The 17,629-nt window shown below is 47.2% G+C and overlaps 1 protein-coding gene across 1 annotated transcript in view; it reads right to left on the bottom strand.

Moving 5' to 3' along the window:
* Window positions 1-16,318, bottom strand: part of Stx3 (syntaxin 3) — a 38,186-nt gene extending 21,868 nt beyond the window's left edge. The window contains exon 1 of the mRNA XM_055613809.1: window positions 16,065-16,318. Within this exon, the coding sequence (XP_055469784.1) occupies window positions 16,065-16,094 (30 nt within the window). The 5' untranslated portion in view covers window positions 16,095-16,318. The remainder of the gene's footprint in view (window positions 1-16,064) is intronic.
* Between the last annotated feature and the right edge of the window lie 1,311 nt (window positions 16,319-17,629).

Raw genomic sequence — 17,629 nt, 5'->3', positions numbered from 1 at the left:
GAGTGAAGATCTTCCTGTTTAGAAACTACTTATTGCAAAGAAAACCATGTTGCTCCCTATCCCTAGCCCGTGTTTATCAGGAAAAGAAAGTTCTTTCCCAGGCCCCCAGCAACTCAGAGAGTGCAAGCCTCCTCAACTTCATTCACCTTCCTCCTCAGAATTACAAAATGGCCCTCTGGAGGAAGTGACTCCATTCTCACCCAGCAACAAGAGCCTGAGCTGTTTGCACATTCTTCCTGATTGCTCCCTCCCAGACAAGGGCTATACAGGGCACTGTTAACTTCCCAGCACACAGAATACCGGCCTTTGAGAGTGAAGGTGTGACAGGGGCAGCCCTGCGCGTAGGGCTGCCCAATTCATCATGCCCTTCAATGGCTTACAGTCTTCTACATTCAGCCGCTTCACCATCGAAGGTTCAGAGCTCCACAAACAATGAAAATGGCCAGGCCTCACATCACCTGTTACCATCCCCACAAATCCATAGGGATTCTCATAGAAATCTGCAACCACCTGGAAAATCTCTATAAGGGTTCTCCCAGCACCTCATTTTCTGTCCAGCTTACTGGCTACATTCAAGAGTTGAGTCTGAGGATCTCCCTATTCGTTCCGTAACTATCTCCTAAAAAACTCAACTAATTATGTCCTCCTAACACTGATGGTCAAATAATGACAGCTTATCTTCTAGGACCAAAATCCCTCTGCCCAAAAGAACACACTTTTAAAATCCAGCCTCATCACACTTCTCACTCAGTGAATTCTTGAGATCAGCCACTTGAAATTCCTTGCATTTCCTAGACACATCATTCCTTTATAAGTAACATCTTTATTTCCATACTGCTACACACACAAGAATTCTAACAAAAAAGGTATCTCTCCAACTACCAAAATCTTATTCAGCTTTAAAAGTCACTTCAGACTGCCTGACACCTATCCCTCCTGTGCAAAATTTCAAACTTCCCTTAAGCTCCTGCCACTCTGTAAAGACCTTCCACGGCAACCACCATGGCCTACTGTCATTTGCCCCTTAACTCATCACTCTGTACCCAGTGACATAAACTCCGGGAGGATCAGAGTTATCACGTGCACCTTTTAGAATACACTCATTGGTTTATCTGCCTGCCAGTCCAGGGTACCCTCTGTGGAATGCTCTTTCCCCTGAGAGAACCAGTCCTGACCCCCCCCCCCCCCCCCAAAAAAAAAGTCATCAGTCCCAAGAACTAGGCTGTAGGTCACCAATTCCAGGAACAAGATCATAAAATTTCCTACCCAAGGAACAGACTGAGGATAACCACAGAATGGGAAAGTATCTTATCTTGGAGGGAAGGGGGCATCAATGCTGAGCTGCCCACTGACCCTGTAGTAGAATATTCATGGCACAGAAAATACCTAACATTCCTGAGGTCTGTAGATAGCTCCCTCAAAGTTAGTTATGTTCGTTAGCCAATCGCTTTGTAGCAAGCTTGCCCTTGCTGAATGTCACCCAATAGTATAACTGCTAAGCTGGAAATCCCTGGTCCTTGTTCAGACCCCAATAAACACCCTGCTGAGCAGGTGCAGCTGCTGGGGCCCTCTCCTCTCTGATCCACTGCGTGGAGAGACAGAGCTTAAGCCCAAATAAAGCTCTTTGCTCTTGCATATGTAGTTTGGCTCTTGGTGGTCTTTGGGGACCCTAATATCTGGGCATGACACACCCTTCCCACCTGATTTTGGGAAGGCCATAAGATCACTCAAGCTCCCTGAAGAATCTGAGTTGTGAGAAGAGACTAAAGGGAATGAAGCCTAGAGAACCCCAGAAAGCTGCCCTCTTTCCTTTCCTAAGTCCCACTTCCCTTGGCTGCTGGCAGATTCTGCAGATCTCCCCTTGTATTCTTTCAGTTAGCTCAATGGTTCTTTTGTTCTTTTAGCCAAAAATCACCCTTATCACCTGCAATTAAAGTACAACACCATACCTGTTGTAATGCTTTAAATAAGAATGGCCACCACAGGCTTATACATTGGAATGCTTAGACAACAGGAAGTACACTATTTCAAAGAATTATAAGGATTAGGAGGTGTGGCCTTGTTGGAGGCACACCTTGTGTGCCAATAGGTGTGGGCTTTGAAGTTTCAAAGCCCAAGCCAGGCCCAGTCAATCTGTCTCTGTCTGTCTCTCCCCTCCCTGCCTTCTCTCTCTCTCTCTCTCTCTCTCTCTTTCTCCCCACCCACTCTCTCTCTGCCTACAGACCAGGATATAGAACTTCCAGCTACTTCTCCAGCACCATGTCTGCCTGTGTGCCACCATGTTCCCCGCCATGATGATAATAAACTAACTTCTGAAACTGTAAGCAAGCCCACAATTAAAATGTTTTTTGTTTTATTTTTTTTTTATGAGTTGCCTTGGTAATGATGTCTCTTCATAGAAATAGAACAGTGACAAAGACAGTTATCAATGATTTATTCTACATTTCCCAAGTACTCAACAGAAAATGAATCACTTCTAGCAGAATGCATACCTGGCATTCACACTAACCTGCCTACTCAATTCACATATCAGTTTTCAAAGTTTGAGACAAAATGTTCCATTCCTCAAGCATTCTCAACATCCAAGCCTCTCAGAAGCCTCTACAGGATCTTCTCTCCAGAGAAGACACCTGGGCTATTTCCTAGAACACACAAAGCCATTCTTCCTCTAGGAAGTTAGTAAGCTTTTGTCAAGAATGTCCTTTCTGTTTTGGTTTGGTTCTGGTTTTTCCAGTCAGGGCTTCTCTGTGTAGCGTTGGCTGTCCTGGACTCACTTTGTAGACCAGACTGGCCTCAAACTCAAAGAGATCCGACTGCCTCTGCCTCCCAAGTGCTGGGATTGCAGGTGTACACCACCATGGCTGGTGAGAATGTCCTCTTTTTAAAGGATTAATTTATTAAACTGTTTTATGTTTACAAGTGTTTTGCTCACATGTATGCCTGTGTACCACTTGTATACAGATTCCAAGAACATCAAAAGAGGCTGATGTATTCCCTGGTATTGGAGTTACAGACAGCTGTGAGCCACCATGAGGGTGCTCAGAAGGAAACCGGGGTGCTCTGCAAGACCAGCGCATGATCTTACCTGCTGAGCCGTCCCCCAGCCCCACGAATGTTCCTTCCTAGGAGGCAGTCTAGACACTCTGATACACAATATAAAGACACCTACATGATGTCAATTCAGTGTGCAAACTGGCATACCTGCTAAAGAGGTAGGAAGAAGCTACTTCTAGATCAAGGGAATAGAGCAAGGGAAGCTTCCAGAAGCTAGGGGCAACGGTGGATTGGACACGAGGAACAGATATCCAGTGATTATCATAAGATGAGACAATAAGAGTAGTCCAATGGCTCTTGACTTTCAGCAGGCTTCAGCCAAGTGTCCTGGTCCACTTTTAGTGAGAGAGTGGACTAGGAAAAAAGGATCATGTGGAGACCTACAAGCTCAGTCTACTACCACTCTAGCTATGAGACCTCAATCAAGCACCACACCTGTCTGGTTGTTTTAACCCATTGTTGGTACCAGCACCACAAACTTTATTACTTCTATGAGAAATGAAGACATCACATATAGAAACCTTTTAGCACAATACCTAACTCCCCCCACACCAGCACCTGCCAGGTGTCAAGTTCCCCATCAACTGGCATTAGAGATGTAGGCACAGAAAAGCAGAATCCCATGAGGAGGAGACCCTCCCCTTTTCCTAATGGCTGCTTCTGTAAGACAGTTCTGTGCATGCAACATGTGCCAGGATGACAAAGTGGCCCTATCACGCTAGTCACTGAACCCTAAGCATGTGGTTTCACATCTCGGAGCCTCCATTCCCTCACCTACAAAACCAAAAACATCCCACAGAACCTTGCATGAAAAGCAAGCTCTGTACATTGCAACAGCCCCCTCAACCACTTGATCTCTTTTTCAATCCAGTTACCTCCCCAACTCCTAATATACGATAAATCATGTGCTGGGAAAAGTCAAAGGTCTCCTTTTAAAAACCCTTTAGAAGATGACTATGCCTATGTCTTAGAATCACAGTCTCCCTGCTTGGCACCCAGCACCTCCTGTCCCCACCAACCTGCTCCTACATCTTCTCCTCATGTCATGTTTATTCCTGTTCCTGGGCCTTCGACTGGCACTCGGCCCTTCATTCCCTCCCAAATATTCATAATTAGGAGACCCCCACCTCTCTAAGTTCTACGTTCAAAGCCTAGCTTTGGTCATTTTCCCCGCAAAGTTTTCCTTACCTCTTTTTTTTTTCCAATAATTTTGGGATCTGCAATCTCAAATATTAAGCTCAATTTTAAGCAACTAGAGGTAAAGAAAAGAGTATCTCCTAAATCTCAGGGCACATGAGGACAGGGTGGCACACATAAAAAGTAAGCGGGAGTCAGCTGACTGAATTTATCTATCACATTCTATATAACCACAGGCCTACCAGCTCTGCCAAAATTTATTTCCAAGTCTGACAGGAACAAGGAAAACTGAAAGGTCCACCTCCTCTCCCTGATCCTTCCCCGTTAAGACTTAACAAATACACAGAGATCAATGCACGCGTATAGTCTGCATGACTGTTGTGAGGATTACATTAGGCAATGTTTTCAAGTTTCAGTTTATATACATACATACATACATACATACATATGCTCAATGAAGCACTGTATATAAAAGCTACTTCTAACAGCGTTACCCTTGGTCTAAATGTCATTAAGATAAAACAGGACTTTGGAGCTGAATGAAACCTTAAGGGTGCCTGACACTAATGGGTTCTGGAAGTCCATCTTCTTAGGCAGAGTTCTTCCCATGCATAGCCTCTAAGTACATAAAATAACAATATTTAACCCCCATCAGAAAATGCAAGCAAAAGGTCACAGTCATGTGCCACCTGACATCACTGGACCCAGGATGATCCTCTAACTTCCCTACAATGTATCCCAGGAAGGGGGCGGGGCTCCTTCTGATCCAGGTGGCTACAGTAGTAAATCTAGGTTCCTCAGGGAGCACCACCCCCCCGGGAGGGAGGGGATAGGGAGGGCAAGGAAAACACACTCTGCCCTTTATTCTCAGGCCACATGACTGAGTTTAACATGAGCATCAGTATCAGAGACTCAACAGCCCCTGAAAGTTCAGCAACAAGAAAAAAAAAAATGGGCAGGAGAACCACAAGCCTAGCCACCTGCTTCCTCATGCTGCCTTTCCTGTGGGGAGATGAAAGATACCACCAACGACTCAGGGGAACAGCAAGCTACCCAAAGATTTATCTCCCTTCCTCAAGCCTCCAAATTTCAAAGAGGAGCCCAGAATGCAACCTCAGGCAACTTAACCTGTAATTCTTCAAACTGCCTTTTTCTTAGAGGCCTTCTCTACCATCCTCTGTCTGGCCACAGTCACTCTATATAAACTTCTATATACTAAATAAATGTATTTGTCACCTATAGCCACTACTAGGTACTTGGTGGCTATAACACCCTTACTACTTTCTGCACATCGTGTCAACAAATCCCAGCTGGATGCTGTAGCTAAGAAACTAGAGGTCAGAAGTAGTCAGGTCTTACAGCTACTGATGTGCAGAGCCACGGCTTGGGCATGGGGCCTCTGTCGTAAGCCCTTCTTACTGCTGTGCTCCCTGCTCAAAAGCTACCACCAGCAGCAGCCCAAAACATGAAATTGGCAGCCTAGGCATGCAGAAAGCAACCTAGGCTGAGAGAATGGAGCTATAGATCTTGGTCACAATACATGTCTCTGGGAAATGCCTAGGATGCCGCAAATGTGCCTCAGAAACCACCCAGCATAGTCAAAGGAGGGAAGCCCAGCAGGTGGGCTCCAGGGCCCCACATCCCCTCTTCCTGTGCAGGAGCTTTTCCTTTACTGGGACTCTGGAGAGATATAGAGAGGAAGGAGAAGGAAAACCACTAAAGTAGACAGTGGCTAAGAAGCTAGGAAGAGAGATGAATCAATAGGAGAAGAGACATCTGGTCACCATCATCGCCCTTAGAGGGCTAGCAAAGAACTATAGCTTGTGGAAGGAGCCCTCCTGCCAAGCACAGGAAAGCACAATTTTTTCTGTCTTTTCCCCTGGTTGAAACAGTTATTGACTCCAGGCAGAGACTCTTTATAAACCCAGTTTTCTCCTGACCCATCTCAGAGGGACGATGACATACATCCCCTTTTCCTTATTCTTGCTACCCACTCCTCTAAAGCTGCCTCCTTTAAGACCGAGGTCTGTGGCCTCCCAAAGACAGAACCCACAATATATGGGGCCCCAGACACATGGACAGATGTACAGCAGGCACACAGACAGATAGACACACACATGCACACGCGCAGTAGCCCAATCTGAGTACCTATCCCTCTTCTTTAATTGAAAGAGCCAGAAACTCTTAAGTGAGTGTATGGGTTGTCAATGGGTACCTAGGGCTCTCTGTTCCCCACAATTCACTAGGAAAACCCTCCCTGAGAAAACATTTCCTCTTCTCTCTGAATTTCATCTTCTCCAACACCCTTGTCCCACGAATAAAGAGGAAATCGGCAGATAATGATACCTTAGTGAGCATCCTACTTTTACTTTCAACATCTTGCTCTTGCTGAGCAGTTGAAGGCAAAACATTAGCCTTATCTGAAAGGAGGAGACCTTAGGAATAAAGTCATTATCAGATTAGTCCAAGACCAGCAAGGCAGAGGACAAGAGCCAAAGTCCCTGATGGCTCACTCCAGGTACTTTGTGACAGCAATGACAGTAGATGTTAGGCATGCATGTTTGTCACAGGCACTTCCATGACTTCACATGTGTTATCTAAGTCTCCCATCAACCCTCTGAGGGACAAATATTACTTCCCTCACATACAGATAGGATAACTGCTAATTAAGGTTAATTAATTCACCCAAAGCAATTCAGCTACTAAATGACATCATTAGCACTCTCCGCCAGCAGAGGCACGGGAGCAATGCCTTTACCTGCTCCAGTGCCTGGAGGGGCCTCCCCACAGTCTCAGTCTTCACCTATTTTAGAGGATGTGACAACATCCATAAATCTAAGCTGCATGAGTCTATATGCTCCAATGAAAGCGCTATCATGCATGTATTCCTACCTCTGTTCATGGGTATGAAGACATTCAGGTACATCTGACTCCAGTAGTGAAGACCCAGCAAGGCACCCCACAGCTGTGAGCTACCATCTTGAACAGGTTACTTCTCTCTGCCTCAGTTTCCTCAGTTGTAACATCACCAGAACACTCTGCTCACAAAATCAAATCAGCTATTACACACAAAATGTTCAGGGAGACACTGGGTTCTAAACACGTGACTCCAATGCCAGTTCTCAGATGTGATGGAAGAGGGAAATTCATATTATTATGATTTATTTCATTTGTTTTAAGCTTAAGCCCTTTGGTTTTCTGCTATATGAGTTTTCAAAAACAAACAAACAAAAATCCTTCAAATTATGTTCCAGCTACACTCTCACAAATTTACTACTCTTAACTATCATTTATTTTTTAATACTTTGTCCTTTCTGTTTTGATTCATATTACCTGTTATTTAGAAAAAAGTTTTTAAAATTCTAACCTGGGAGAGTATTATTGTGTTGTTATTCTAAGGCTATCACTGACTCATATCCTGTGGAAGTGAACGTTTTCTTGTATCTTAGTAAAGGGTCAATATTTCTTAATATTCTATGTATGTTTCAAAATACCTTTCATTCTGCTTGTTGAAACAAATACTGAAATCCCATCCCCATTATGTCCAGCTAGTGCCTACCTGGTTTTGATTCTCAAGACCTAAGCTAGATCCTGAGTTAGAACAGTAAACATTCTCAAGAGAGGAAGTAGGTAAAGGGAAGTAGGTAGGAAGTAGGTAGAGGTAGATATTATAGCTATAAATAAAGCTAGGAAGGTCAGTCCTTCCGAGTCACTCAGCTAATCAGGAACAACACTCATTCTGGACCTCTCTTTAATATGATCTGAGCGTCATTACTATATTAACTTGGAGAAGGATCTCAAGGTTGCATAACCAACCTCCACACTCAAAATACTCTCCTTCTCACCTTCATTCATCCAAGAGGAAGAACTTACATCTGCCAAGTCCCAACGCTGGAGACTCAAAGGACAAACTCAGCATCTCTGGCTCTCCAAGCTCTCTCTGGCTAAAATAGGAGACAGCTGGGCAAACACCACATGAGGAAGGGGGACAGCAATTACAATGAGTAACTACATACAGGAGAAGACAGGGTACTCAACCTCACCTGAACATAGAGAGCCTGTCAGAGATGGAAGTGTATGAAAGAATGTTTGCAGAGCAACGTATGAGAAAACTGTGAAAGCTGAGAGGATTTACCCAGAGGAAATTTCCAGCAACACCAGTCTAAGTGAGATGACCACTCCCTGCATTCTCTCATCCTTGAAGCTGTAAGAGAAAACTCAAAAAATACTTTTTTCTTCCTCCTTCTGAACTCAGCTCCCCTTTATGTCTTTCAACCCCTACACTACCCTCCTTCTCTATTTTTCTGACTTTCCTCCTTCCTCTCCCTCCAGTCCTTCCCCTGAATATCTCTCAAGAATACAGAAAAGGGGAAGGAGGAAATTGATGATGTCTAATTCCCTCCTCAACTCTCTGCTGGATCCTTCCTTTCAGCCTGCCCCCTTAACCTCCTTCCCAGCATGATCCTTCTACAATACTCAAATAAATCACCACTGCCGCCCACGCCAGGGAAGCATGCTCTCAACCAACCTGGAGAGACTCCCCACCCATACCCAAGCTGTAGCAGGCAGCCCAAGGACATGCATTTCCGAAGCACTGTAAAGCAGATGTCATGCCAACAACTTCATGAAAAAGGAAGGACTGGGAAACTGGATGGGGAAGCATGACAAGTAGATGCAATTTGTTGTCCTGGCTTAAGTCCTAGAAAGGATTTGAGTGAGATAACAGGAACACCCGGATAAAGCCTGGTGTTTAGTGAGGGATCTTGGGCCAGGATTGCTTTCTTTTGCTTGATAAACGTACACTGAAAAGTGCATGTTAACAGGGGAGAAACTGGATGAGTAGAAAGGATCTCTCTGCACTATCTTCGACAAATCTGAAAGTATCTAAAAGAAAGAAATTATTAAAAAAAAAAAAAAAAACTAAACAAACCTGATGCCATACCAAGCTGCCCTCACCCAGACAGCTGGCTTACCCAGACAGTACATGCTCTACTAATCTCTTCAGACAGGAGCTGAACTTCACTCTGTCTCCACACACCCTGGGAAATGTTGCCATAGAAACAGCCGAAGGCCACAGAGCAGGGTGACCTAACAGGAAAGACAGTGTTGGGAGAAAGCTGAAGAGGAGCCATATATAAAGGAGGCTAGAAATAAGGTCTGTCTGGGACTACGGAGTCTTCATGGAGGTAAATTCATCAGCAGTATAACTCTGTTATACTCTGAATAGCTTTTTACCCCCTCAACTGGGAAGGACGTCACGGAAGTATGCGGGCTCTGCTGTTTTCCAGGGCCCCTGACCTGACAGGGCTGGCAGCTTCTGGAACTGCAATACCATCTCTCTATCTAGTACTGCAAGCCGCAACATATATAGACACTATATAAACCGCAAACTAATTAATAATATTGTATTAGCCATACGGCCATGTTTGTATCAACAAAACAGGGGACGTGTGGGAGTCACAGAACGCACGGTTACTGCATTTAGCCTGGGAAGCTTTCCCGTGGTGATGACACTAGAGCCCGGCCTTAGGGGATGTGAAGGATTTCACCAGAAAAAAAATGAGGTAGCTAGGTTTTCACTTAGGTATCCACAGGTCTGTCATTGTCTTTCTGAACAAAGACAGCCTCTGTGACATCCTGAACTGGTGTTTTAATAAAGGGAAAAGCCTTGGAATTCATCTACCTCGGGGATGAACCACTGACTTCTGGCTTCATTAGCAAAGTAATGGATTCCCCCCCTGAGTAATTGTCCTGCTCCAATCAGGTAAAGCCTCACCAACCACAGGGAGTAGAACAAGAAATGTCAATCATAATAACGAATAAGGGATGCATAAGGGCCAAGCTGATGCAGGCCCTCAGGAAGAGAAAGCATAACATGCGACCACCATTCAGAATGCTGGGTACTGGGTACGAGGGCCCCAGAGGCCTTATTGCCTGTGGGGAGGGAGTACACAGTACAATGGGAGGTGGTCAGATACAACGTGGGAAGACAGTTCAAAAAGGCAAAACAAACATGTTCCTCCTTGATCCCATCACCTCCCAGCTAAGGATGGATCGCAATCAAATCGGAGCCTCACATGCCTCACCTGTAAAAAGGAAAGGATACACACCACCACCCTGCCTTATAGAACAGAAAAGACTGGAGAGAAGGTGGGCCAGGCAAAGTCCTGGACAGCAGTAATCTCTCAATAAGCGATCCTTGCTGTACTTCGTGACAAGTATTTGAGTCACCAGGCCTACACAGAAGAAGACGGAGAACACAAAGCACAATTCATGAAGAAGCTAGTGAGGCTGGGAGCAGTGGTGCATGACTTTAATTCCAGCACGTGGAAGGCAGAGGCAGGCAGCTCTTTCTTGAGTTCAAGGCCAGCCTGTTCTACAAAGCGAGTTCCAAGACAGCCAGGACTAGACTGTTAAGACGGAAAAGAAATTTGTGGAAAGTGATTTTAAACCCACTCTGTGGTAACAGATATTTTAAAAAGCACTAACTTATTTAGTTGCAAAACAACACATAGCTAATGCCAGCCTCAGGGCTGGAGGGAGAGTACTCTGGGATGCAGAGAGTAACTATCTGTAAAGAACGAAGCTGGGGAGTGAGGCATGAATTACAGCAGTAGGAAGGAAGCACTGAGAGGGAAAGAGGACAGTCTGGGCATACTCCTGCTGGCCCCCTAACCTCCCCCAAGCTCACAGGAATAAAAATAAAATTAATCCCCTCCTCTCATCCAAGCATTTTCTCTCTGGCCTCCAGCTGATGGATCCATAATCCCTGCTCAATCCCTATCACTCTCATCTCTGCTTCGGTCTACTCACAACAAAACAGCCCTCCCAAGAAACGAACCCTCCCAGGTACCGAGAGGAGATGAGGACCAGACCGGTTAGAAATTCTATTACTAAAGAAAGACCAAATCTCCACAAAGGGCTAGATGGTATGTTAAGGTCTGTTATGATCCAAGGCACCTGGCACAGAGCAGGGGTGGGCAAGCACTCATTGACTAAACTAAGCTTTAAAGCAGACTCACAGCCCCTTATTCCTGACAGGATTTCAGCATAGCATTACCCTAAGGAACTCTGCTCCCACAGGGATCCTGAACTTCCGGTGGAGAAGGACATACCCAGACCCTTAGAGAGCAGCAAGACCAAGACCCACATGGTCAAAGGTCAAGCCAACGCTGTAGATTGATTCATTACTGTTCCCTACTGGTCCTGGTCTTAGAAGGTTATAAACATCCAAGTCATTTTAGTTTTACTTGCTGGGTCTCTAGGCAGGGGTCCAAAGTCTTGACCTTGATACTATGCATCTCTGGCTGCTCTGTTTTCATTACGAGGTTGTACTCTGTTTCTCTTTTCATGAAATACATTTGTTTTCCCTATTTGACCCATTACTCTTTAAAACAAGGGTTTTTTAAAGAATAATTCTGCCAAACATCATATGCAGCAGGATACAAGCTAAATACGGTTCTAAAAGTTCTGATTTTGCTGGCTAGGATGTACTGCGAACACACACACATCTTTTGGTGTCAGCATGCACGTTTTTATGTTCTTCATGCCTTATACATGAAGCATTCGCCAAAGGGAGAGGAAGTGAAAAGATCTAGGGTCCATGTCTTCTTCCAAATAAACTCCATTTGCATCTGAAAAGACTATATGAGATTCGGAAAGAGACCTCCACTCAAAAACTACTGCTGGGAATGACACCCCCAGACTTACCTCCTAGCTCCCAGAGGGCAGTCGGCAGGGTTTTTCTGTGGTTGCTCCTCTCACAAGAATTACCCGTCATACCATCTATTCCTCTGTTCTTTCTCCCCAACTATGAACTTCCTAAGTTCTAGAAACAAATGTTTCTCACCACTACATCCCAGAATCTACTGCAGGGCCTGGCACACAAGAGGCAGTTAGTAAATGTTTACTGAGTATTAACAGGACCACACAAAAGGTTCCTGGGCCAGGAACTGTCCGGCAGATTCAAAGTTCAGTTACTGAGAAGTGGGTGAGAAGAGCAGATGGGCTGGGTGCGGTCACTGCACGCTCCCCCCGGGAACTTCTAGACCAACAAGAAAACGCTGACGGGAGCCCCTCAGGAGGAACAGTCAGGAGATAAGCTCAGCCAGGTCCTGTGACTACAGCCTTAGAACCATATGTGGTTCAGGGTAGACACTGCTCCCAGGGAACTAAGTATGCACAGCTCACATGTACTGTAAGAGATGACCATCATCGATGGTCACAGATTATCTCATTTCACCTGCACAATGACCCTGAGGGAAAGACTGATGATGGCCTTGACACGTGTGACCCTGATGCCTCCATCCTTGTAGACTCCAGAACAGTAAGACAAATAATAAATAAAGACAAATAATAAAATAATACAAATAATAAAACAAATAATAAAATAATAAAAAAAGACAAATAATAAAGCATCTCACAAAACACCCACTCTCAGGGTTCATGGAGGCCTTCAATCTCCTACACTTCACCTTCCCTCCCCCAAGAGATGCTCAAATTCCCACAGCACTCAACACTTCAACCATCTGCCTGCCTCTCATGGCCTGCCCAAACCCTGAACAGCTAGTTACATTTTTTTAATTACTTTCTTAAAGATTTCTGATTTCTATCCACTAACCCTATGTCTTCTGCTTCTATCTACTCACAGCTAAACTAACCTCAAGCACGTGACACAGACCCAGCTATCTGAGGCAACCATCACCCTCTCTCCCCTGGGGTTTACAAAGACCCTACACAGGCTGCTCAAGGGGAAATGTATTTCTTACAGGTCAGCAAGTCAGAGAGACATCATGCCCTCTCTTGTTGGGGAAAAAAAGGGTGGTTCCTAGGATAAGGAACAGGAACAGGGGTGGAGAAAAGGGATGATATGCCACAGAATAGTTGATAATGCACAGAAACCTTTACATTCCTCACAGAAACCATTAATAATGGCATAAGCATATTTTGAGTTTTTTGTTTTACAAAGGAAGCATCAAGAAGCTTTGAGGTAAGGCTGAAGAGATGGCTCAGAGCACTGACTGATATTTCAGAGGACCCAGGTTCAATTCCCAGCACTCACACGGCAGCTCACACCCGTCTGTAACCCCAGTTCCAAGGTTTCTGACACCCTTACACAGACATACCTGCAGGCAAAGTACCAATGAACACAAAATAAAAAGAAATCATCAGAAAAAAGAAGGAGCTTGGAGGTGAAGGTACCTACTCCTGATGCTTTGCTACCCGGACACGCTGTCAAACCGTCTTCTAAATACTTATGTTTGTGCGCATAGATCACTGCTGCCCTTGACCCGTGATCAGAGAGGCTTCTCTGTGTGGTGGGCAGCAGCCATCGCTGGCTGGGATATTTTTTTAGACCACCACCATCCAGACGCATGGGACATGATGGGAGAGGAGACAAGAAGAATTTAAGAGGCAGAGGCTGGGAGGGAGTGCTACGAAATGCTGTCTTCTGGGCACGACATGGCTGTAGCGCTCGTCAAGTCACTGACAGAAGTTGTGATTGACTGCACACAATCTAGTCAGTCAACATTCCATCACAGATCAGGGAGGGCTCGCCGGGCCCTACCCCTAGGTCAGGGGCTATTGTGGCTGACAGCTTGTAGGAAAGGGGCAATCACTTCTCTTCCTTCAGGAGTGTGCTTCTCTCCCCCTGCCCCCTCCCCAAGGCTGCCCATGCTCTGGTAGAGGGCCCACACTCATTTGCATGTGGGCAGTCCTTACTAGACTCAGTTGGTTACATAAAGTTTTTAAAGGGGAAAATAAAAAAAAAAAAAAAGAAGACATGAAGGTTAAACTACTGGAGGTTATCTGAGGATAACGGAAGGAGGGTTTGAGTCAGATATGATCAAGATACATTGCATACATGTATGAAACTGTCAATGAGCAAATAAAAATAATCAAGATGCAGCAGCAGTGACAGCAGCAGCAGCAGCAGCACAGAGGTGAAGCTGCAAAAGGATCCCAGCTATTGAGTGTCAAGGGCTCACTTAGAGGAGCCCTAACTCAACCTGTTCCTCTTTTCATTGCACTGCTCCAGAGCAGGCCAGCAGCCCCCCTGTGGTTTCAGGACACTACCATAACACAGCGCCATCCAGCCTCTCACGTTCACCACATTCCAAAGAGGTAAAGGGCAGAAACACACCATTAGCCCTGCTTTACAGAGGCTAACCCTGAGGAGTTGAAAGGCAAAAGGATTCATTCCAGTTCCCTGGAAAAACACCTTGTTCTTGTAACTCAAAGCTCACTCAAGACTACTCTGTTGACTACGAGCTACCGAAAAGAAGCATCTCGGTCTAGAAAGAGATCCCTTAACTAAAGGAAGAAAGCCGCCTCTGACTGCCGCCTCTGACTGCCCTTCAGCGCTGAACTCCTCTGACAGGGGGCATTCCTCCCACCCAGAGAGAGTTGCGCCAGGTTCCCCAATTACAAAACAGAAACAAGTAAATTTTGCCCTTCAGTTAACCAGGACGCCCTGAGGCTCAAGTGTGAAAGAGCAAATTTAGGGCAGAGGCTCATTCCCACAATAAGCACCTGCCCCTTCCTTCTCTCCATCTGCAGCCCAGTACCCAGAGCATTTGAACCGGGTCAGGAAAATCTCACCCAAGGGAGGGAGGAGAAATTAAAACAATTACAACACAAAAGCATTGGTCACCAACAGTTCTAGTTTATATAAAAAAAAAAAAAAAAAAAAAAGAACCGTTATTATCGCAACAGTTAACGATTTGTTAGGTCCTATGTGCCATACAAAGAGCTCCTCTGCAGCTCACTTGCTTTTAGCTTGCACAACTACTCATTTTACAGATAACAAAACGTAAGCTTGGGGTTTAAAGGGTAGCCGGTAAGCAGTAGGGCCAGGACAAAGCCCCAGTACTAATGCAGACTAATACTTGCCAACTGAAAGGAGCTGTTAATCGCCTGGGAAGATTCAGTGAGACCTTTACCAGGTCTAGACTGAGGCCTTAGCTGACGCGCTTCCAGCAAGTAGATGGACTCCACTGAGAATACTGGGCTACCCTTTAGATTCCATTAAGGGGCAACCTGTACATCACTGGGTGGGTCCCCAAAGTTTCGTACCAGCCCTTCCCCGTAGAATGTACTCAAGGGCTTATTAAATGAATCTGCGTCTCAAAAATTCATGCTTCAACACTCCCCTGCCTCAAGTCCCGTTGGGTCATTCAATCTTCACAACAGACCTGTAAGGGAGAGCGATTCTTCCTTGACAGACAAGGAAATAGGCTCAAAAGAGTAAGTGACCTAAGCTTTCCAGCGCTTGTGCAGCAGAGACGACCACAGCTGTCTCGGGGTGCAAGAAAAATAATTACAGACCACGGAATGGTAGGAGGGATGACCACCCCAGCACCTGACAGGCTCACCCTCGGCACCCAGAACTCTCAGCTAGCTACTCTGGGGATGGGGTAGCCTCGCCCGGTGCTCCGGGAGGGAAATAAGGAAGAGAGGAGGAGGTCGATCTGGGGCGTAGTGCCAGGGGGCAGAAGGCAGCTGGTGAGGTGAGCCCCCGACTTCTCCTTTAGCTCCGCTGATTTCAAGCACCCAGGTGGGTCCAGCTCTGAAGGAACTCTATCCAGTTTTGGGGGACCTGAGGGTGAGAGGGTTCCGGGCATTCGGGAAATCGCTGCTAGGTGGTGAATCACCAAGCACATGACCCTGCAGGGGAGGGGAGGGTGCCGAGCTGCACGGGATGAGGCGAGGGCTGGGGGACGGGCGGAGGGAGTAAGGCCTGGCGCGCAGAGCACCCCTAACGGCCCGGGTTCGGGGAGCTAAAGGGAAGCCTCTCTCCCTCGCCACTTCTCCTAGCGGAGGATCCCCGCACACCCGGGCCCGCCGAGATCCCCCAGGCGCCGAGGACTCACGGCCTTCAGCTGCTCCAGCCGGTCCTTCATCCTGGCCCAGGTGAGGGCGCCCAGCACCCCTTCCCAGGTGAGCGCGTCCCGGGTGAGCGGCCTGGAGAGGCGGCGGGTGCCGGCCGGGGCGAGGGAGCTGCCGGCGCGAGGCGGAGGCGGGCGGCGGCCGCTCTCGAGGAGGAGCGTCCGAGGCCACCGAGGTCCGCCGCGCCGCCCCCTCCGGCCCCCGCCGGCGCCGCGCTCCAAATCCGGCTCCCTGGCCAGCGCCGGCTCCGCGCCCGCCCGCCCCTGGACCCGCCCCGTACCTGGGCCGCGCCCCGCGCTCCTGCTTAAAGGGCCAGCGCGCGCTCCAGCGCCACCCGGCCTCTCGGGGAGTTCCAAGGAGCAGGAGCGTTCTGGGGCTCCCCACCCTCCCAGCACCCCCACGCAGGACAGAGAGAAAGAGGAGGCATCCGTCTGGCTTCGATTCCATATTCTCCGTTCTGTCCACGCTTGTCCCTCCCTCCGAGGACTCGTCCGGTTGAAGACGAGCTGGTTCCTGCACCCTTTGGTGGGGAAAAAAAAAAAAAAAAAATGTTCCGACGGTGCTCCTGAAAGAAGAGACCTGCAAGGCGTAGAATCGGCGCGGTCCCGGCTCAGAAACCTGCGCCAGGGGACGTAACTGGGATGAAACGCAGTGGGTCGGGCTGCGGCGAGGAATTTGGGCGCCTGTCAGGGGAGTGTGTACAGGGTGTCCAGTCACCTTTTATTAACAATCTGAGTAACTGTTAGGGAACTCCTCTTCCTCTGGAGGACTCCACTTCCAGCGCTATAAATCAGAGGCTGCTTAGCAGTTTAATTCGAACTCTGTGCGAGAAGCGACTGAGTTCTAACTCCGTGCAGGTCAGGGAAGGTTGGAGGATAAAGACGTTTAATTGGAAAAACTTAAGCCCCATCCGTCTCCTCCTTGGTGTAAGGAGCCTCGAGGTTTGAGGAATTTTTGGAAAAGTGTGGCTCCTCTGACTGCCCTTCCCTCTTCAGCCATGCACCTAACCTGTAAGGCTGTTCGATTCTGGGTAACAAAAGGCGTGTCAACCATTGGAGCTAGAGAGGACCGAGTCTCAAATTCGGAAAGCATCGTGCTCTTTGCGCTCAGTTTTAAAGGTCGTAGGTATTTTCTTAATTACAACCGGACTTTGCCCTCTGAGACGTGCGCGCCCCTGTTGACTTCCTCCGCTGCCATAAAGATAGTCAAGTGACGCAGGGCTGGGGCTGTTTGAGCCGGCCCCGCGGTTCTCAACTCTAATCCTCTCTCCGGCCTCCCCCTCCTGTCCTTCTGCTGCTCCTGCTGGGCTCCGCACGACTTCGAAGGCTCCCTCGCCCCCTGGTGGTCATAACTCCTAAGGCTGGGGGCTGAACCTCCCGCCTATCAAACACTTGGAAAACAGACCACTATTGAACTCATTCAGTCTAGGCAGAAGGGAGCAAGGAGGATTCGTTTCCAAGCAAGAACCAAGGATTCCTGTTAACACACAATTGCTTTCAGGCTGCTGTTGAGAGCACCGACTGGAGGACCTGGATTAAATTCTCAGCTG

The sequence above is a fragment of the Psammomys obesus genome, unplaced genomic scaffold (assembly GCF_907164565.1).
Source record: "Psammomys obesus unplaced genomic scaffold, mPsaObe1.curated_primary_1811, whole genome shotgun sequence".
NCBI lineage: Eukaryota > Metazoa > Chordata > Mammalia > Rodentia > Muridae > Psammomys > Psammomys obesus.
The sequence above is the reverse complement of the archived record's forward strand: the minus strand, read 5'-3'. Positions and strand labels throughout refer to the sequence as shown.